General features: G+C 40.9%; 1 protein-coding gene across 1 annotated transcript in view; it reads right to left on the bottom strand.

Annotated features, from left to right (window-relative positions):
- PRMT3 (protein arginine methyltransferase 3) overlaps positions 1–5,907 on the bottom strand; it is a gene marked incomplete at both ends in the record, with an annotated part of 48,512 nt that extends 42,605 nt beyond the window's left edge. Inside the window, 5 exons of the mRNA XM_079537895.1 lie at positions 1,385–1,538; positions 2,791–2,893; positions 4,199–4,248; positions 5,462–5,544; positions 5,741–5,907. Coding sequence (XP_079394021.1) covers positions 1,385–1,538; positions 2,791–2,893; positions 4,199–4,248; positions 5,462–5,544; positions 5,741–5,907 — 557 coding nt within the window. The remainder of the gene's footprint in view (positions 1–1,384; positions 1,539–2,790; positions 2,894–4,198; positions 4,249–5,461; positions 5,545–5,740) is intronic.
- Positions 5,908–22,718: the final 16,811 nt, after the last annotated feature.

The following is a 22,718-nucleotide window of genomic DNA, read 5'->3' as shown; positions in this document are numbered from 1 at the left end:
CATTTAGCAGGCCCTCCCATATTCTCACACTCATAAGGCAACAATTTCCAGGGAGTTGCACGACTGATCCTAAACAGTCATTAAAACACCTAACATTTTTTCCCAATTCTAGAGAGAAAAATCTGCATAATATAAACACTGAGACAAACTGCAGTTGCATAATCTCCCAAGAAGTCTCTGCAGACAGGTAAAGCACGAGAAAGCTCCTTCACCTAGCTTTTATATTCCAGAAGCTCGGGTCAATGAACCAGCCTTCTAAATACTGGCATAAACCAATTTCAATGACCAAAGACAAGAGAAAAAACAGGCTGCTGTAGCTTAAGGTCCCTTAAATTAATTTCCACTTCACATTTGACTTCTGAGCTACTTTAATCGCACTGAGGGAAGCCCTATGCTGTCTACCTGAAAGAAAACACCTGTACACAGTCATGAATAACAGTACAAACCAGTATCACTACAAACTACAGCACGCAGGCTACTACAATGTAGCTGGTTAATCTGTCCATAATTTCAAAGCAGGCTGCACCATCACATCTACAACTGGCTACTTTTCCTGCTGGTTGATCCCTTCTGAATTGGAAAAACCTACAGTGAAAAAGAGCGGTTAAAGGGTCCTGCTTATACCAAGGGGTAGCTTGATGAACAAGCCTAAAATATGTAAGGCTGAATGAATCTTAGAGAGCTGAAAAGAAATTGCAAGAGAAGACCTGAAATTCTTAGAACAAAACTGCCTATTTTGCCATAGTTGTTGGGATTTGAAGGAGAGTATGAATTAAGTTTAGTCAACCCAGTTTTTCAGTGCCTTATCACTGCAGTTATCATCTTGAAATGATATTTCCATATAGCATTGAATCTCATGTGTTCTCTAAAGAAACTTAAATTCCTGTTTTTATGCATATGCATCATTAACCTGCATTCTGAAGACCTCAAGATTTAAAGCATGACGTACAGCTGTTGAAGGAACTGGATTCCACTTAAAAATAAATGGGGAAGGGGAAAACTGAATCGGCACAAAAATATCTCTCGAGATGCTCCAAGTCTTGTAATTCAGACTCCCTCTTCTCCACTGCATACATCTTCAACACTTAATTCATATTTAAAGGACTACTGGAAAAGTGAAAAACAGAGTGGTCTGAAGAAAAGTACATGTTTCTATTCTGTGTGTTTACTCAGCCTTCCTAACCATGCTTTGTTTACACAGTTTTTACAATTTCACTGATCATTGATAAGAGAAAAATTAAACCACACAAAAATTTCCAACACAAGATACGAGTTCTATTCCACTGTTACACTCTACTACTTCTTACAAATCCTACTGGTCTTAGAAACTGTTCTATCTTGTCTAAAACACATCAGATAAAAAAACCTCAGCTAAAGCATTTACCTCATTTTCTGAAGATCATCTTGTGCTCTAGCAAAGGCTGCTTCAGCAAGTCTTGCTCTGTCTTCTGCATGCTTTAATTGTTTAAGGAGCACAGAGGTATCATTTAAGCCATTAGAACACAAAATGTCTGTGGGTTCACATAGGTCTTCTGTATCTGTTGAAACAAAAAGGAAGAAAAACCATAAAACTGCTTATAAACATAATACTCAACCAGTACTGCTATTTCTGTTATTGCCTACAGGAAACATCGCTGAATTTGAGAGAGCCAACTGCAGAAACTCAATAAAAGCAAGATGCTAAAAGTGAACTCAAACTTCGCAAAACAAGTACATCCTGAGCTGAGACTTCTTCAAAAAGTTATCAGCGGTTCAAAGGACAATGCTAGCACGGTTCCAGGGGTGTTAAGAAGCAACTGCAGCTTGTCAGGATAACGACTTTGCTAACAAAAATAAATAAATAAATAAACCATAATTATGTTTATTTCATTTAATGATAGCAGACCAACTATCTGTTCCTCAAGCACAAAGAGATACTTAAAATACAATTTGGAGATGTTCAGATAATCCATAACCATCAGCAAACCGCAAAGGCAGTTGAAAGAACCACACATCCCAGAATCCTGTAACTTGCATAAAGAGCACACACAGGACAGGCTTATAACAAGTGAAACGTATACTAAATACATGCTCAAGCACTGTAGCACCCTGTGCCATCCCTCCGTGTGCTAGCAATAGCTGGACTTGTTTAGAAACAGACAGTACTAAGTGGGAAAGCTCCAGTAGAGTTTAAATATCTCATAGTTCAGGTCAAAGAAAGGTACCCAATCAAGTGCCAAATAAGCCAGTAGGAGGTTTGTGGGCTGCTAAAGGATGTTCTGAAGTCAAACTGTATTCCTAAGGATTTCTAGCAAACAGATTGTCAGAACCACTAGAAAGCCTAACTCTCATCTTACACTCCCTTTATCCAATGACAATCCATATAAAAGATGAAGGAATTTTCAACACAACTAATTCCTTGCTCTATTCTTCTACTGTGGATTTTTTTTATTGAAGTCACCCAGTTTTAAGCGCCTATGTTTAGGAGGTTTATAAATCTCATAGAAGCCTCACTGAAATATAGGTGTAATACCCCTTTCATCTGCTTAATTACTACACATGGCAACTAAGAACATATTTAATGTAAGTGAATGCAGATAATAAACAAGGCTAAAGAAATCCCAGCCATTGAAACTAACTGACAATATGTGGTAGAAATATCAGAGAACGATGTAACATCCTGACTTAAACTATTAAATGGACATTCTTAAGCATACTCAATTTCAGTACAGGAAGGGTTACTTTGCATGATGCAAACATCACATTTACCTCAAGATACAATACGTTCAATTCTAAAATACAATCTCTTACCAAACTGAAGCAGGAGATCATCTTCCAGCTCTGGTTTCAGATATTCCTCTCCATCCCAAGGCAGCGGGCTGCTGAGTGAATTCAAATAAGCTGGCATAGGTTTCTAAAGGAAAGAAGAAAAGCATGTAGGCTAAGTTCCTTTGAAAAAACAAATCATCCAAGTCCATTCAAGACAATAAAGCAAAGGCCTTTTCTTCCACCCATTAAAATAAATGTGACATTTCCAAAGCAGCTTTATGGCAAGGGCTGTGAAAAATACTGTTTCAAAGCACAAGCAGCAACTGTAAAGAAATTAAGTTCTGTCTTCCATCCTAGCTCTGACAGCACATATCCAAAATAGCATACTAACACTACAACCATGGTGACCATAGAACAACACAAAAATACATCTAGAAGCTAGACTGGCAGCAAAACCCAGGATTGTGGAACCCAGTACAAGCAGCAAAGCATAGGAGACTGACAGATGTCAAAAAGGTATCTTTAGGATTGCACTGCTGCCAAGAATCAAGTTTATTCAGGTGTTCAGCTGTGTCAGGCTCACAGCTTACAACAGGGCTAATCTGTAAAGCCAAGATCCTAATTGTGCAAAGTCTTTCCACGTGCACAGTGCTTTGGGGATCAATTTCAGAAACGATACATTCTCTCCCATTTGCATAATTAATAGGAATTAATTCCTTTCCTTAGGAAAAGGAGAGGTCAGATTCTGGACCAGTTTTTTTGTTTAAATGATTTACTGTGAATAGTTAGTTATGCTTTAAATAGCCATCCAAGGATTTAAGTAAAGACTTGAAAATTTCATTTAAAAAAACTTCAGTTGTGCAAAATGTTCTTCATTATAAACATAAACATCCTCAGAACAACCAAAGAACCCATATTCAAGTCAACACAAACACAAAAGCTAGCCAAGCCTAACTTAAAACCATAGGTTCCCAACAGCTTTTTTTTTTTGCAAAGCTTAATTCCACATTCTGAGACCTAAGTTTCCTTGCGCTGCTGCAGAGTTCTACCTGGCTCACATTCCCACGAAAGCCTTTTTTGCACGCTTGTTAACCAAGAAACTTCTGTCACTGTGAGGTGACCCCAATACTAGAGCCAGACCTCCAAGTCAGAGGCCAAGACGAAGTAACAAAATAGTATCACAGAACACAGCACCAGTTTTTTGCAAGTATAAAATTTATCTCATAGAAACAACAGAAGTCACGTTAAATAAACACATTTGAAATTAAAACAACTTTATAGTTAAAATGCTCACACCTAAATAAACCAATCAATGGCTACGAAACTCTTACTTCTACAAGTGTCATCCTAGTTTCCATACAGTTATTTTTAAAAAGAACATTGAAAGCATAGTGTCTGGATTTCACATTCTCCAGACATCAGCTACAGAAATATTACATGGTACACTTACCTTCAGCCTGACAAAGTTTATTAGTTTAATGTATCCATAAAAATCAAGTCCTGGAAAGAAAAAAAAAAAAAGCAGAGACAGCTTGTGTTACTGAAAATCCACATTTTACAGTGATAAGATTAGTAATTACTTGTTCAGTCGGCCAGCTTCCCCTTAGGGTGTACATCATCACCCAGTACAGTTTTCCTATCTTAGATATGCCATCTACAATTCTACTCTTTTTAGGTTCAAACTATGAAATCCTCACCTTTAGTACAGATACTTTTACCACATGTCAAGAAAAGAAAACATGCCAACTCATCTCACTAGCAAGTATTTCCTTCATTTAGCAAGCAACGTACATTGGAACAGCCATATTTATCTCCTACCAGGCCATCTTGCTGATATTTTAGACTGCTGTGCTCCTTGTTATACTTTTCAGCTTTCTGCTTAAAAACAAACAAACAGGTAAATTGATCCTACTAATCAAGAACACACACTTATACTAATTTAAAACTGCAGCCTAACTCAAAAAGATCAAGTTACTGTAATTATGTACTTTCCTCAAGAGCAGAGAGGATGCCACATAAACCCAAAATATCTTCTATTGGGTTTTAGACTGAAAGCAGACCAGGTGTAAGTATTTCACACGCAGATTTCTAAACACTTCATGTAGATCCCAACCCTTCTTCTCTCCCATTTTTCATATACACTCCCAAAACACTGTTTCTCCAATCCTCTTTCTCTTTCCTCTGTTGCCTAGGCTTTCCTCTACCAGCAGTAGGATGTGAATTTGAGGTTCAGCAGTTCAACACTTAACTCTTCCAAAGCACCACGCCTTAGCTTCATGTGCATCCTCCTGTATGTTCTTTCCTTTAGTCACCATCTTGGGCTAAATGCACGGGAGTCTTAAGCAGAAATTAACCTTAAAAAAATCATCATTAGATTTTTGGTTCTCCTGTGATAAGTCCAGACATCACATAGCAACTTGCAAGACAGGTGACTAGCTCAACCCTATTCATGGCCATGCACACTTATCTCAGCACAGTGCTTGAGGAGACAAAGCAGACAGCAGAGACTCAGAGTGAGCCAGCAGAGAGCTACTAACCAAAGACAGCCTGATAAAGAGCTCTCTCAGTAAAGAAAACATGCAGGTAACAACGAGCATGAATACAGATATTGCTATATCCTATCACCAACATGAAATCCATTAGGCTGATCTTCACAACTTGTTTTTAACAGACAACAATACACAGGTAGTTATTAGTCAGGGTCAGCACCTACCGTGTTTTCTGACCACATCACGAACATTAAACTGATGCTCCGCGTTACAATGGCAGAACACATCTTCGGGGCTGCAGAACCACCTGCAAGCAGACAGTTACTGAGTACACAGCACTCAAACACCATTACGTGGGAGCTGTAACGCACGCAGCTTACACTGCTGCATTCCGACACAAGCGCATAACACGGCAGAGCCAGAGACACAACCTGAGGGCTGGGAGCCCCACCTGCCGCACACCTGCCCCTTTCCTGAGAAGCTCGGCCCTGGGGGCCGCTCACCTATCGCAGAAAAGGCAGCGGGCACGCAGCTCCTCGCCTGCTCTCCGCTCCTCCTCCTCTTCCTCCTCCCAGGCCTCCTCGCCGTCAGACAGCTCAGCCATCTCGTCGTCCCGCTCAGGCCCTGTGGGCACAGAGTTGCCAGCCGCCTCCTCTACCCGCGAGCCCATTCCCGCACCGCGCCCCACGTGCGCCGCTTCCGGGCCGGCAGCACGCCCCGCCCCGCGCGTCAACGTGAGAGCGTGGCAGCGCGCACCCTGGCGGCGCCCTCCGGAAGCAGGAAGTTGCAGCTTTGCCGGCCGTTATTTTTCAAAAGCGCGCGCGCGCGCGCGCCTCTGCGCCGCGAAAGGAGGGCGGCCAGGCGCCACCTGGCGGGCCGAGGCGGGAAACGCCTGCAACGAGCAGCGTCCGCCTGAGGGGAGATTTAAATAGCGGGAACGGCAACTGCAAGCTGGCTTTTAAATAAAGTTTAGCAAGAGATTTTCAGGACTGCCAGCCAGGGTGAAATGCAGAAAAATAAATACAAAAAATAAGATGGTTGGACACCTCAACCTGTGGTGTCTGAGGAGCTGCAGTTTGCGTTCTGTTCTGAATGAGGGCTTTTTGCCTGTCAGTAGCTCCACGTGCACCAATCTGCCGTAGTGCTATTAGAAATATTTCCAAACATAATGGAATTCCTGCGTTGGCTTCCTTTTAAAGCTAACAAGACTTCTAAATGCTGTACTAACTCGACAGATTGGAGCTGCCTTGATTTTGCAGTTTCAGGCAAACCCGAAGGGACGCGAGAAAATCCAAACACAGAAACTGATTTCGGATATGACCGGAATGACAGATTTTAAAAAGGAAAGTTGTTTCTGCAGCTATTGAATCAGTCTCCTTCACAGCCTCTGTTTTTAAATTCCATTATCCATTCAGCATTGCTCCTTGTGGACACAGCAGTATACAGCAATTCTGCAAGTGCTGCTTCGTGGGGTAAAGCAATGCTCCTGATGAAATTTGGTTTCCTTACAAAGTGATGCATCACTGCTCCTTGACTAGGAAGCAGTGCAAAACGCTGTTAAAAAGCACTGCATGCCCCCAAAGTGCAGAAGAAACCGAGGCAAGCCAGATGCTGCTACCTCTCCTCCCAGAGTAGAATCTGATCCTAGGAAAGAAATTGGAGTGATGCAGGGTGAGAAAACACACTTTTCCCTCTGATTCAAGCAGCTAATCACAGAAATAGATCCAACAGCCACTGTTGTGCAAGTAGTCCTTGGCTGATAGCAGCAAGGCAGGAACAGCAGCGTCTTTGTGCTTTCCTGAAATTCTCCCCCACTGAAGGGGCAAGGGGTCACTGATTGCATAGTCTTTGCTCCATTGCACACCCTCAGCTATTGTTGAGCCTACTCAGAGAGCAACAGACTGAATGTGCCGCCAAGCCTTGGAACTGAATCTTTTATTATTATTATTTCCTTTAATTGCTTGGAGTAAGATTCTCAATAAATGTAAAGCACCTGTTCATCCAGAACAATGTCTGTAACTCACTGGGTGAAGACTGTATGAAGTCCTGCATCCAAAGCACACAGCTTACACCAGAACCTCTTGGAATATGATCATCTTTGTTACCATCTCCTAATCCTTATAAAGGGATTTGCATGGTACAGGAAGATTTACAATGTAATTACTATTCCATAATCCGGGCCAAGGGGAAGAAACTTCAAATATTTACGATTTTTTTGGACTGCATTTCAAACTTTTTTTCAGCTCTAGAAAGACAGCACTGGGGAGGCCACCCAAGGGTGTTCACACACCAAATGCAGTGTCATCATATTGCTTGTAGGCCACATACATTTATTCTCTACCCGTCACCATCATGCTTGCCATTATTCAAAAGCACAGAAAGTGTGTTAATGGAAACTGCTTGGAAAGCAAGTGAAACATTTTTGAGCATACTATTACTAGGCTGCTATCACTTTACCTTGTGTAATGTACACTGGAGAAAAATAAAGAGAGAGAAAATGTAAAAAAAAAAAAAATATAGATAGATAGTAAACCCAATTGATTCCTAGTCAGTTGTATAGGTCTAAATTTACATAGCAGTGACGTTCTTCAGTTTTAACCACTCAAGGTCTCCAGCAGAACAGACAGTTACACAGAACCATGAAGATCAAGACTGAAAATAATGGCTCAGAAGCAGTGCTTATGTGGAAAGGCCCAAACACCTGAAAGGTTATCCCACACTCCTTTAGTACTAAACCCATCCTGCTACATGTATGTGCTAGGAAAGATACTCCCAAAATCACATGTATGATGACAATTACTATTTTATATCCAGTCCTCCCCTCCCATTTTGTTGGACTTTTTATTAACGATGCAAACTCTCTGGAGCAAGCAGTCTTTGATCTATAAGCAGATCTGGCTTTTCCAATACTTTATGAGGCTTTTTTTTTTTTTTTTTTTTTTTTTCCCAATACCTTATGAGGTTTTTCCAGACTTTATGATGTCTAGCAACAAGGAGGTTCATACAACGTTGTCACTGCCCAACGTCACACAGCAATGTAACGGCAGCAGTCAACGCAACAGAAATAGGCCCAAAAACCTCATGCAAAAACCACAGGGGCATCGCTGCAAGTAAAGCATCATTAATGCCGGTGACAACCTTACACCTTTATTACCTCTCAGCTGAAGGGTGAGTTTAGACTGTGTTAATTAAGAGCAAAGAAAGATTCAGTTGAAACATAAAACAGAAAATTTTAGTGCCAGTTAGCATACAGTGGGAAACAAGATGTGATATAGTGAATTGTAATAATAATAAAACTCCTTATCTTCAGGGAAAGCCAATAGTTTTGAAAGTGGGATCACAATCTGGATTTACATACTCAGCTAGTCTTTAGAAATTTCATAATGATGGCTATATTCCCCTTAATTCCATACTGAGATAACGGGGCTGTGAGGCATTTTTGATCCGGGCAGACATCCCAGAGGACTCTGTGTAGGGCTCACGCTGATCATAGGGTGGGAATAGGATTGCCTTTGACAGAGAAAGCAAGCCTGTATATGCAGCTGGAGTGGGGCTGGAAAGGGGCTGCTGAAAGAAAGCGTGGGATACAAAAAACACCAATGTTACCAGTTTTTCCTCTGGGCAGGTGGCTGCTGGCTTTCTTTTCAGGCTCACCCTGGAGTTATGGCTGGGTTATGTTACCAAATGTGGGACTCAGTATGTTGCACAGATAATTTTCATCAACCACTCCCCTTTCTTTCTCCATTTTCTCTTCTTTTACAGTCAAGCAGCATTTCTCAACCTGTCAGAAAATCAAAGGCAATACAGGGCATCTCTTCCTATCCATCATACAGTCCCTTTGCAACTCAGGTGACAGCTTTTATTCTTACATTTGATTCTTGTCTCAAGGCACAGTTAGGTGAGACGATCCAACACACTTGTTTGCTCCCAGGCAAGGAGCCCTGCATCTTCTGCATCCGTTCCTGTGAGAACTTGGTGCACTGACACATCTTGCTAACTTGGCAGACTGTGCCTGTGGAAGTGGCAAAGGGCAGTGCTCCTCTGCTGCAGAGCTGCTGCATTTAGGGGCAAACCTACAGTGCTGAAAAAGGAACTTAAAAAATGGAAATAAGAAATTAAAACGGCACTGATATTAAGAGAACCTAGAGCTTAGTGAGCTTAGTGCCTAGATTTTCACAGCTTGCTATTGGTAAAAGCTCACTTGAGAGGCAAGTAGAGGAAGAGTGTGAAATTTTGTAGGTTACAGAGTAAGTAGTAGAGAGCAATGTAATACAGTTGTATTTCTCGTGTCTTCTATGTATGCAGCGTAAGTGATTTGCCCTGAACATGTGTTAGCTTACAGCTCAGACCATTCTCTCTGTTACGGTGGATGCAACAAAAACACAATTATTTCTTTCTCCAGCTCCACTCTCCCTAACGTGTGGCTGCCCCAGCAGTACGGGGAGCGATCCTGATGATCAGGAGAAGCTTAAGTATGTCAGAGAAAGAGAAAAAAAATTAGAAAGTAGAATCAAGCATAGGACTAGATCTACCAAATCATTTTTGCTTTTTCAACAAAGATGCAAGAGAGTATAGATTGCACTGCATTTTTAATAAACAGGTTTCATAGCTCACTGGGCTCAATTCATTTAGTTATTTGCAGAAGAAATGTGCTGTTTTACCTGTGTTCCCATCTCTGGAAAAATGACAGTGACTTCTACAGTGTTTTGACAACACAGCGATGGGGAGCATTGTAGGAGTTCAAGGTTTCTCTCCTTGAAAAATTTTGAAAACACTTTGCGGAATACCAAAAAGTTTGGGAAAAGCATTCTCTCAGACAATCTAGCTACCCTAAAGGCTTCTCTGAAGAAAGGCAGAAGACTTACTTAAACCTGCACAAACAGTGTAAGTAAACGGTAGCACAATGTAAAGGTGCTATCAAAGGATCTAAAAAATAAAAATAAATCGAGGAAACTGAGGTATCTGCTGCTAATCAAAGATACTAAGCAGCATCAATCTAGTATTTTGGGTTTTGTGCCAGCTTTTTCCAAGTTTAGGTTGTCTTTTGGCAGATTTTTGCCTCATTCTCAGTTCGTTTCACTGAACAAAACTAAAGAAAATGGAAATATCCTTCAGTAAAACAGCAAGTTCTTCTGATAACTATTAATTTCCACTTTTTTAAAAAAGGTGCTTGTTTGAAGTTTTGTAAGTAGTAGCTATGTGTGTTAAACCTCCCATTCTTTGCATCAGCTTATTTTAAAAAAAAATAAACCAGCCAATCAGAAGTGCCTAGACTGACGCTGTCTCCCTCGGCTAATCCAAGGCCAGTAGAGGGATAATTTGATTAAACTGAGACCCCAATTTATTTAGCTTTAGTTCTGGATCAACCTCTCCTTAATAGAGTGCTGTCGTCTCCAATTGTTTGATGAAAATTAAAGTGACATAAATACCATGGGACTTTTTCAATCTGATTAGTCAGCTAACTTGCATCAATACTGCCCCAGCCATCAGGCGCTGGCGTCCTTCCTTTCACCAGCCTCACTAACAACTGACAAGTTCTCCTTGAAGAACGGGCACCCACGCTGCCACTCAGACCCCCACACTTAACCCATCATCCGTCCTCAATGGCTCTTGTTTGACAAGGTGCCCACACCTTTTTCCATTGCCGTTCATCAAACAAAGCTAAATATTGTTTTATTAGCAATCAATAGCCTGTTAATCCCAAACGATTTCACAAATCCACTGAGCTCCCAAGCTGATTATAAACGTTTGGTGGGGGTTTTTTTGTTTTGTTTTGTTGCGGGTTTTTTTAAAGCTGCTAAATTTCAGATGGATTTTCTCCTCTCCTGACCCTCCTGCACTGATACGGGACATTGTAGCTGGTAAGCAAAGCCACAAAAAAAAAAAAAAAGGCTTGTTGTTTTAATGTTGCCTTTAACTGAACATTTACAAAGTTTTGTCAAAGATTTTCAGTTTAAATTTGATCAAACCTACACCTTGTGGTGTTAATCAACAGATTTCCCTGCTCCTCCACTTTCTGGCCATTTGTTTGCAACTTAAGAATAAGAAAGCTTCTGAGCCTTCCTCTTGCTTTCACAGCAATATAGTAAATTCTTGCTTAGTCTGTGGGCTGATGGAATAAGAAGTGAGAGAGGGAACTAAGCTTTTTTTATTTACAATATATAAAATGGTAACAAAGCTGAACGCTGCACTGCTGAATGATGCACTGTTCACGTCCAAGTCAGACAGAATGCTTGGGCAGGCCTGATTCACTCTGACAATCCTTTCTTTGCATTCTGGGTCATGGATGTGTATTCTGTGAGGCACAAGGGGAGCAGCATCACAAACACATTTCCTCTTGGCCGTACCCATCCTTGCTTGTTTTACTTCACCCCAGAAATGCTGATCATGACAGCTGGTAACATAATGATAGCCCACTGGCCATGGTGCAGATCACCAGGCCATGGCAGATGGGCTCTGCTGGGAGGCACACACATATTGTAGCTCCTGGAAGTAGATCCTGAGTTCTGAGGCATGGGGACTTAGCTTGGCACCTTTGGCTTGTCCTTTGCACATTTCTGTTTTTTTCTGTAGGACATGCTCCCTATGACAACTGGAAAAGAGGAACTATTGCAAACTAACACCTCAGCAATGATACCTCAATGGGTCCAGAGGAAGGCTGCAAGGATACTCAGGGAGCTGGAGCACCTGCCCTATGAAAAATGCTGAGGAAGCTGGAGCCTGGAGAAGAGAAGGCTCTGGAGGAGATCCCATCGCAATCTTCCAGTACTTAAAGAGAGCTCAAAAGAAGGAGGGAGACTGACTTTTTACACGGTCTGATAATAATAGGACAAGGGAAATGGTTTTAAACTAAAACAGGAAAAATTTAGCTTAGATATTAGGTGGAAATTCTTTCCTGAGAGGGTGGTTGGGCACTGAAACAGGCTGCTCAGATTGTGGATGCCTCATCCCTGGAGATGCCCAAGGTCAGGCTGGATGGGGCCTTGGACAGCCTGATCTGCTGGGGGCCACCAGCCCATAGCAAGGGTTTGCACCTGGGCATCTTTAAGGTCACTTCCAAACTGAGCCAGCCTGATTCTACAATTCTATGAATGACTGTGCATACTTTGCCCAAAATAAATCTTGGAATAGGCAGATTTTGCTCTTCGATGCAAGAAAACTATTCAAAGGTTAGTCGTCTTCTTCCTGGACCTGAAAGATTCAGCTATGATTCAACTAAAAAACCAAAATGGACTAAGTATATGTTTTATGCCCTCTGTGCAAGGCTTTAACATACCTAAATCTTGTGTTAACTAGGAAATGAAAAGTTGTTTTGGCTGATAAATTCCTCTGGGCTGAAACAAAACAGTTTTTCCACTTCATCAGCCATGTAACAAAGTACCAGTTCTGAAATGGATTATAAAAGTAATGCTTTAGAGGCAATGTTTCAAATTAGTAACTGCCTTTTGGTAGAGCACTTTTGTGCTCCTCCATACCTAGGCACAATTAATGTGAATGCAGTTGCTCAGAGAATAACATTAATATAGCTCCAAAGAGGATTGTATAGGCTGTTTTAAATGGCTTTCACATATACTCAGGTCTCTCTTGGGATTATCTCAAACTCTTTTTCTAATATATTTTCATTTGGACAAATATCTATCCTGTCAAAAAAAAAAAAAAAAAAAAAAAAAGAACATCAGAAGATTGGAACATACTATCAGAAAATACACCTACCTACTTTCAAAAAGGATAATATTTTAAATCTCAGATATTTTGACCAAGGCATGCAAGTTTTTGACAGGACAAATAAAATAGAGGTGTTGGGTGTTTTTTTTTCCCCACTGTCTTTTGGCTACTGATATAAATAACCCTCTTTTGTTTGTCAGGAGTAAAAATGGGCCTACAGTCTTGGAGAAGTTTTTTCCAGTTTTGTATTCTTAAGAACAAACAACAAGGACTAACACAGAGGGACAGTTTGTTGTTCAATTATTGATCAAAATACACGACCTAAAAGATCTTTACTGTTTGTTTTAAAGGCAACGTTTTCTATGGGAAAAAAAAAAAAAAAAAAAAAAAAAAGTATAAATTTATTGGTGAAAACAGAAGTTGCAGACCTGCAAATACAGTTGTTTTTAACCTAAGTGCTGGCTTACAGCCATGACTTTATGTCAAGATTGTAGTAGCTGCCATCTACCAAAGCATTTTGTTCCATTCCATAACACTGGAAAACAGTATCGTGGTTCTGAAGTGAATTTCCCATGATCCCCACTTAACTCTGTTGTTTAGATCAGCAGACTGAATGAAGCTAAATGAGAGGTCTCCAGTCCAGGTGCACAGCAAATACATTCCAGCAGCAGAAATTAGGCTCTGAAGCAACAGCAGCTTCTTCGGACAGCTTCAGACCACAAATGCGGTACAGATGGTGAACCCAGACTGAATCTTAGCTGGTGGACAATTTAGTGTGGCACAGCTGTAAGACCTCACGCATCTCACTTCTGTGTATTGATCTGCCCCTAACAAATTACTGATGTATACATAATGTTTTCTGGTGCCAGGCTGAGAACACTGTTACTCCAGAGGAATAATCCCTGTGGATTGATACAGATTGCCACTACTTAGAGCAATTCCCCTGTTGTTTCACCACTTCCTGCTAGGAGCCACCTGCCTCCACAAACCAACCACTGGTGTTCATTGATGCAGTACAAATTCAGGTCATCCTTCTTGTTTACTGGAAATCTGACTAGTAGCCAAGTCACACATCTGGAATCCAAGGCAGATGCTGAGCAGCTGTTGTCCAAGTTACACAGGCAGGAAGGAGTCTTCCTGCTTTGCTCAGGCTGTCCAGCCCCCTGCTTCGTTTGGCAATATTCAGAGCACAGAGGATACTGCAGCTATGTAGTTTTCCTACTGATTGACCAGATATTTTTGTTACCTAATCACTTAGACACTACCCGGTTTGTTTAATGGCCACATGATTTGTGTGCCTAAGTTCTGCCTGCTGAATTCTAAGAGCCCAAAACTGAACAATGTGACACTCAGAGAAGCTGAAGATCAAATCTGGACCCCGAGCCAGGGCAGAATTACACTGAGCCAGCAGTGAATGCAATTCCCAAGCAGATTCATCTGGGTGGACAGTAATTCAATAAAACTAAAACTGAGTCTCAGCAGTTTTAAAAGTAACGGCTTGTTTTGCCCTTCAGCTTTCCATGCTTTGATATATATCAATAAAAAATTCTATTTGTGTTATTTTCACTTTTCCCCCCTAGAGAAAAACCTGTGATTGCAGAAGCACAAAAGACTGTCTTTGAAAAACAGCAGAATGAGGACTGCCACTTTATGTAACCATTACAGTAAACTACAGTAAACTGCAGTGCTACTTAGCTACTAATACTAGGGTGTTTTATCCCAGTTCTACACCCCTCACCCCAGCAGCCTGTTTGCTCCTTCCTAAAGTTATGTGTTCAATCTCCTGTTTCCTGCTTTCATGGCTTACTTATTTCTGTTTTGCTACATACAAACCCCTGTGCTTGCCTTCTAGGAAACCCTTCTCATGTGGAGGAGACGTTACCAAAATATACTGGAGGAGGGAGGAGCGCCCTGCTCAACATGCAGATTGAGCTGCTTAAAGGAGAATGGGTGTGACCCTCCAGCGAACCCCTGATTTGTGTATAGCAGCAGAGGGCACTAGATAACAAGCAACAATTTTCTGTGTATGGCATAGATTTTCCCTTTCTATCTCAGAAGCTGTTTGACTCCTCGCCCAGCGGGCAGCTGGAACTGCAATGCACATACAGAGCAGAGGGCAGGGCAGGCAAGGGGCTGCTGGCACACCCAGGTGCCAAAGCCCAGCGACTCACTCTGCCACCAGCATTTCACAGCCTCGTGCAGCTCTGCCCAAGCGATTAGCCTCGGGGCCACTTAATGCAATCACACCTGATTCTGTGAATGCTACAGCTTTAGCCAAACCCTGTAGTTTGTCAGGTCTGGTGAAGGTGGCATAGATGCTGTGTGGGCACCTGCCTTTCTGTTCGACATTCTGTGTTACAGAGGTTTTAGCTGCTTTTCACAGAATCACAGCATCACAGAACGGCCAGGGTTGGAAATCTCTGAATCTGTTCAACTGTACAGAGTTGCCTATATACCTGCAGTCTACACAGTGACTTCACTATAGCACCTGAATTTGCTGCCCATGAAAGCAGAGCATCTTGAAAAACTTTCAGATTGTTTATGCAGTGAATTCAAAATTGGAAAATGAGACTTGGAGCTAGCACTCCACTCAGATTTGACTCTAAGCATGGTATGCCCAAAGCAGATTAAACAGGTTTGGTCATATAGAATTACAGAATCATTGCGGTTGGAAAAGACCTCTAAGATCACCAGATCACCACGTCCAACCATCATCCTACCACCACCATGCCCACTATATATCGCTCCTCCTCAGCAGCCAGGCACAGGAAGCCCTGCGTATTTATTGCTAGCGTACCTTGTGTGAAACTAGTCACTTCCTTCACTCTGAAAGCACTTCTTGGGCAAATCCTTCTCATTCCCACACGCAGCCTTCATCACCGGAGAACACCGGGGGGCAGTGCAGCTCTAATTTGGATCCAAAAGCCAGATGATCTGCGCAAGGGAGAGCAAGCTTCTAGTTCCTACCATTTCCCTCCTTGCTGCAAACAGCCGTAGTTACACCCTTTAAATCAGAGATGTCTTCCTCATTTGCAGCAAATATCTATAATGCCAAAGGGGGAAAAATATAGAAGAAGGAAGAAAGAATGGAAGAAAAAAGACAAGGGCAGCCTCTTTTTCCTAAGCGTAATGAAGTGGCTCTATTGTCCCTCTGGTAGCCAAGTCCTGGAAAGTGCTGATCCCACACAATTGCTCTGCAGTGCTACATCACAAGTGCTCAGGGCCCCAGAGCAGACCAAGCGTGCCTGAAATCGATCTCTCAGTGGTCCCTGGTAGCAGCTCTGCAGGATGAAGCTCTTCAGGCTTCCCTTGGACTGCAGCAACAGGGGCACTGCAGGGGCCTTGGAACCGCAGCCTGGTGAGGTGACAGGGAAATCCATCAGTTCTTATTCTCACATCAGTCTTTTTCAACATCTGAAGTACTACTGGATAACTTGTGATAGGCAGAGCGTATCTTAAGAATGAGATAAAAAGGCAGGGCCAAAGGATGCCAGCATGCTGATTTTTTATGACTTTTTAAAAATATTTTTGGAATAGTAATTCACTGCCAATAGAATTAAGTGCTTTCTGGAAACAAAGACTAAAAATTCTTCTCACAATTTGATGTCATCTTGAACAAGAGAATAAAAGATTCCATTACCTGTCAAAAAGCCATTACTGCAATATGTAAGCCATAGGTGTCTGACCTTTCGGCTTGCCATGTTGAGTAGGAGGAATTGTGTTGGGCCACATATAACATAGATAATAAAGTTATTGTATATATGTAACAAAACTTCTTTTTGAAGACATATTTTTAATTAAAACAGCATGGAAAAAAGGGGGCAACAAAAACATAAAACAAGCAGTTGGATGCATAGGATACCAATTCATATGTCTTTAAAGTGTGGAATAAGTAGAGATGAACATTTGAAAAAAAAAGTGCTTGCTTTTTCTTATTAGTGCTTTGGGCAGATTTGTTCTGCTCTGCTCTGATGGGCCAGCTGGAGAGTTCAAATTTCCTCTGTAAAATACATTTAACTGTCTTCTGTCACATTTATTTTAGTTTATCCACATTTATTTTAAGGTGTTCCTTCCAATGAAACCCTTCAGCAAAAAAACATTTTGCAAAGTAAATGACTAATACTACCCAAACAAAACAGTCATTGAAGTAACTGGTAGTTTGGGGCAATAAGGATTGCCTCACTTGGTGCAAAAAATTCAATGTTAAGCACATTTTTTCCCAAGAACACTGCAGCAAAGTAAACCACTTACTGCTAACAAAAGTCTGTTGTTCACAGGATATTGACTTTAACCAGGCTCTGTGGGAGACCCCGCTGATGGACTGCAGAACCTGAAGAATGTGGTGGGTTTGAAAACTCTGCTTCTGGCCTGGGTCCTGGCACATCCCTCAGTGCTGGGAAACACTTGGGGGCCTCAGCATCCATGCGATGTGCGGTGTGTTACCAACAGCACAGCATGCAGCATGCTGCGCTCTGCACAGGGCTCCCGCCTCTCTGGAGCCACATCAGTGCAGAAGGGTTTGTGCTGAAATAGTTCTTAGGATGAAGCTTTCACTACATTATAGAGTTTGTCCATTTGTGATGCTTCTGTGCTTTCACCCTCTTGGTGGGTATTAAGTCCCTTGACATTGTATATACGCAGAAGAGGGAGAGAGATTTTAGAAATGATTAGGGATATTTGCAGTCATTATTTTTAATTGTTGTTTTAGGAACTAATATTTACATAAGCTACATTGTATCTTAATATATGTTTCTGCATTTACCTTATATGTATTTCTAATTTCAGTTTACTTAGTAGTTAGATTGAAGGGCTATAAAGAAATCACACAACCACATGGCTCCTTGATTCATCTCCAGCCCAAAGCAACATTATCATTTTTTAATTTTAAATCTCCATTTAAAATAAATGGAGTACCTTTCCAGGTAGTTATCCAAACCAGGAAAAAGAAACAAGAATGGAAGGCACAGCACTAGGGTAAGGCAGAGGAGCCTCTCTTAAAGGCACCATCTTAGAGTGGATGAGACCTGAACCTGGGACCAGAATCAGAGCCCAGCTTCCGCTGGATTCCAGGCAGGCACAGCACTCTGATGAGGTGCCTTGGTAGGAAATTTTCACTGGGGACACTTTCTTATAAAGTCCCAATCCAGAAATTAAATCTACTTGAAAATATAAAGATAATACCACAGTGCATCTATCTTCTTCTTCTGCAGGTATAATTACCAGTGAAAAAAAGAGAAAAAGAAAAAAAAAGAAAAAAAAAAAGGAAAGAAAAATAAGTAAAAGTCAAGTAGTAAAAAAAAAAAAAAAAATCACAGCAGTACCAAGAATCTAAAAAAAAAAAAAAAGAAAAAAAGAAAAAAAGAAAAAAAGAAAAAAAAAGAAACCACCACAAAAAAAAAAAAAAAATTTGAAACTGAGAAGATGCAGTTCAAAAAGAACAATTTTAAGAAACAGCTAGGAATCATTTATGGAGTTGATGCTGTGGAACTCAGCTGCACTGGTGTACAAAGTTTGTATCTCTCAACTTCCTCATTTGTAACAGGTTTGTAATGTGCAAATCTAACAAAATAAGCAGAGTAGACAGTGAAAAATTATACCTAAGTTATAAAAAGAAAGGAATTGTGGTAGTTTGAAAGATTGTTATTCCTGAGTGCTAGAATGCTAGAAGTTTTAATCTGCATTCATGCCACTACAAAGGCTATTTGTCACTCAGTGTGTGCTGCTAATTAATGTACTATAGCAAATAGTCACATAGCCAACACCTTTGCAATTAATAAGTATTAACATGTAAACTCTATAATCTCTTTGAATTTTGACGAAAGCCATCTTGTTAGTGTGAATTCAAACAACACGATACACATACCCAGAGCAAAAAGTGCACAGCAAATTCAGTTTGAAACTCAGTTTGAAATTCAGTTTGCTCTGTATGATATTTTATCAGCAAATTGCATTTTCACGACTCTCACAGAAAACAGGCGACAGCTCTCAGCTTTTCTTCGCAGACGGTAAGCAAAAGTTTGCAAAAGAATTGTGATCGAGTTTGTGTGACAGCTAAGCTTCCATTCCTTCCCTACTTCACTGGACTAATTCTGCTTTCATTCATAATCATGGTGAAATGCTTCCTGATCCACAGGAATGTGTCAGAAGAAAAAAACCACAGAGGCTCTATTTTAAAAGCATTTATGTAAGGGGTTATTCAAAATGACAGAATTGTTATTTCCTTTTGGTGTTTCAAGAAGAACATTCCTGAAGCAGCCGTGCTCTCCCATCACCTTTAGGAGGCTGCACAGACAACTGGGACAGTTTGCAAACAATAAATGTCAAGAATATGGAAGTAATGAGATCACTGCCTGGCAGGCAAACTGTTTTGAAAACTAAGATCCAAGATACACAACCAGCTCAGCCAGAAGATATGGTCAAGATAAAGGGATGGCCATACAGAAATACACCCTGAAATCCTATAATCCATTTGTCCATAACTATTTCCAGTCATCAGAATCAAGAGCAAACAAACAAAGCAATCTGACCTTAGCAGAAAAGATAAATTGAACTGCAAACAACTCCAGCGTTCCCCCTCTCTCATCAACGTGCTCAGAAAGCCCTCTGCAGCCCGCTCGGGAGAGCAGTGGGTGCAGCCAGCACTATCTCTGCAAACACAGCCCCGCGACCCGCAGCTCCAGCCAGGGGATGAAAGCAAGTGCCATATCAATTTCATTTCCATTCATCATTGTTAAGCTGCACTTTAAGAAAGTTTCATTGCCCATAAATGCTGAAATCATAAGCAGCTGCACATGATATCATTTAGAGTGCGGTTGCGTAACGCATGTTTCCCCAGAGCTTTGTCCTTAAGCTGCAGCCTGACAGGCGTCAGCCAGCACCAGCCTGCTCTTTAAAAAGAGCCTTGCGCAGTGTTTCTACGTTTAGCAGCTGAACCAAACTTCACAAAAGCGTCCGAAAAGAATTGGTAAAAGGTTGGGATAGATTGACTGTTTCCAAATTGGAATACTAATGATGATCTTTAATGAAGCCTGACAGTACAATCTGCTTCTTATTGTTCCCTAAGTGCTGGCTACTGATCATATTCACTGGCTTTAGGTGACGGGGACAGACAGGGACAAATGGGCCCCACTGGTGAGCTGGATTGGGCACAGCTGATCTTTCAACATGGATTAAATTAATTAAAATGATTCTCGCATCAGAAGAATCAATCTTTTTATTTGTTATCATCATAGTGGTTATTAATTTTGAATGATGTCTAATTGGTGCTGCTGTTTGGGTCAGCTGGCTCAGTAATCTTCTTAGTGAGCAGTAAAGAATACATAATTTTAGCAGCTCTGGCAGGAAGCAGGGGAGCTGTAAGAGGAAAAAAAAAATCACCAACTTATTTAAATACCTTTAACAACGTGGAAGAACAATAGAGAAGGCAGGCAAAATACCTGCAAGACCTAAATGGCGAAGTGCTCTTAACACACTGCCAAATCAAGACCCAACCACAGCCACTTTCTCACAAGGGCATCCTCGGGGAAACATTTTGTTATAGTGTTGATAATGATTACAAGCACAAATCCTTCCTTTCATTTTCCGGGCAAAGAAAAATGTGCATGGTGTGCTTCAGCTGCAGGTGACACCCAGCCCAGCCATTCCAGCCTTTGGCTCTACCTGAACCAAAGACACAGCCAATGCACTCATGCAGCCAGTCTTCTGAAATCAATGAGCATGACCACAGGCATAGTATCAGGAGGATCTGCTCTCCTCTGCGAATTTTCAAGGTACCTAAGCACTTAAAATGCCAGTGGGAGTTTAGGAGAAAATACAGAAGGATCTGGATGTCGGCTGGAGTTGCCCATCTCCACTGTGCAGAAGTTTGGGCTGGATGTGTTATCTTCACAGCTGTGTGCTCAAATGATTTTAAATGCTTAAAATCATTCCTGCAAGTGGATGTAGGGCTTATTACTTCTTATTTAAATAAAACAGAGTAAGAGAAGGCTAAGCCTTGTGCTGTATGCTGGGAGACAGATCCTACTGAGGTTAGTATACAACAGCTCTGGACAAAGCTGGTGTACCATGCAGTTTTTCCTCTTGTTACTTGTGAAAGATTAATATATGGCTGCCAGGAGTGATCTAAGATATCTGTGATATCTTGGATGATATTCACAGACTCACAGAATTGCTTGGAAGGGTTGGTTGGAAGGGACCTCGCAGATCATGTAGTTCCAACTCCACAGACTAAAGCTCTCGAGACTTCTACTGAACCAAGTCTTACCTGAATCTCACTCGAATAAGAACAATAGGTATTATTACTTACTTTTCATTTTCTTACACAATGGCTTAGTCTTGAGAATTTTATTACCTCTTTAAAGCTGTTTTTAGTGTCCATTTTTTTGGCTCTGAATCCTGCCCAGGATCGTTGTTCATGTTTTCCTATCCAGCAGAGGAGCTAGCCATGCTGTCTGCATTGCCCAACCACTTCAAGACCCAGAAGATCCAGAAGCACAAACAAGAACAAAAGAGAAAAGTCGCAGCTCACACCACAAAGGAGATCCAACAGCAGAACTCACTGACCAAAGAATGTGACTATTTTCTGACCATCCAATTTATAAGCTCTTCTTCAACACAAGACAATATAATCCTGAGAATTTCTGTTATTTCAGGGTTCTTTCAAATAATCTCCAATGCTGGATGAGACACTTCTTCAAATAATGCAAAATCAGAAGCCTCCAACAAGTTTTTTTCCTTCGAGCCAGATCTGATTGTAAAATTACCACTTATTTTATAAGCACTAAAAAAACAACCTGACAGATTCCAACAAGCATAATTACATCAAAGGAATGCAACATGGGAAGAGAGAGCCGGTGTGTACATTAAAAACAAAGCTCAAATGGAGCCAAGCTGAACTATTTGCAGAGAAAGCTCTCATCTCTTCTAGCAACCATGATTTCCACACAACCTATTTGGATACTGTCAGATTTTTGTAAAGAAAACTCATCTCCTAATGGTGGTTTTCAGTTTATGTGTTGACAGGCTTTCTGGCATTCCACATCTCCACATTCTTTTTTGTTTCCCTAAATACTTTCCCTGCTGGAAAATGCACTGATTCCAAACAACTATAATGGCTAAGTCCTCCAGCAAATGTCTTAAGTACCTGATTTTGAATAACACCTTGTCCAAGGAATTGGTCAGTTGTTAACCTTTAACCCTATGTACCACCATGCAGGAGGAATCCGCTTAAAATTCTCATTGTAAAGTTACACAAGAAGCAGCATTACTCCTATTTGACTTCAGGATTTTCTGAAGGTAACTTTTGCATATGACTTTCTCACATCTTTTTGTATTTACAAACAATTCTTTAAACAACTTCTCATAGTCCGTTTGTTTTCTATTTTGTTTTCTCATTTAGCAATGAGACAACTGATAATTTCTTCAAAAAATAAAAAGTAACCAAAAAAAATTAGGATTCAGAAATGCCTAAGAAAGAAGCCATATTTACTTTCTCTGGGACAAAGGGCAAACTCTCTATGACAACAGATCTTTCAGATAATAGAGTTATCCCAAGCGGCCAGAATATTTCACTGGGAAAGGTGAAGAGTCAGGATAGTCCTGCTTCAGGCATGCACTGAAAAGGAGCCCAAATAACGTGGATAGATGCAATTACACTTTAACATAATACAAAACAAACGTCTAGAGCAAATGTACCAAACGTAAAAGCTACAGGCAGATGATAAAACTTGCATTAAAAAACCCAAGCAATTATATCTCCACGCTATGTGAAACTTCCTTTTAATCAGAAAAACAGTCAGGCTTATCCATTACCTTGCA

The sequence above is a fragment of the Tetrao urogallus genome (genome assembly GCF_951394365.1).
Source record: "Tetrao urogallus genome assembly, chromosome: 6".
NCBI lineage: Eukaryota > Metazoa > Chordata > Aves > Galliformes > Phasianidae > Tetrao > Tetrao urogallus.
The sequence above is the reverse complement of the archived record's forward strand: the minus strand, read 5'-3'. Positions and strand labels throughout refer to the sequence as shown.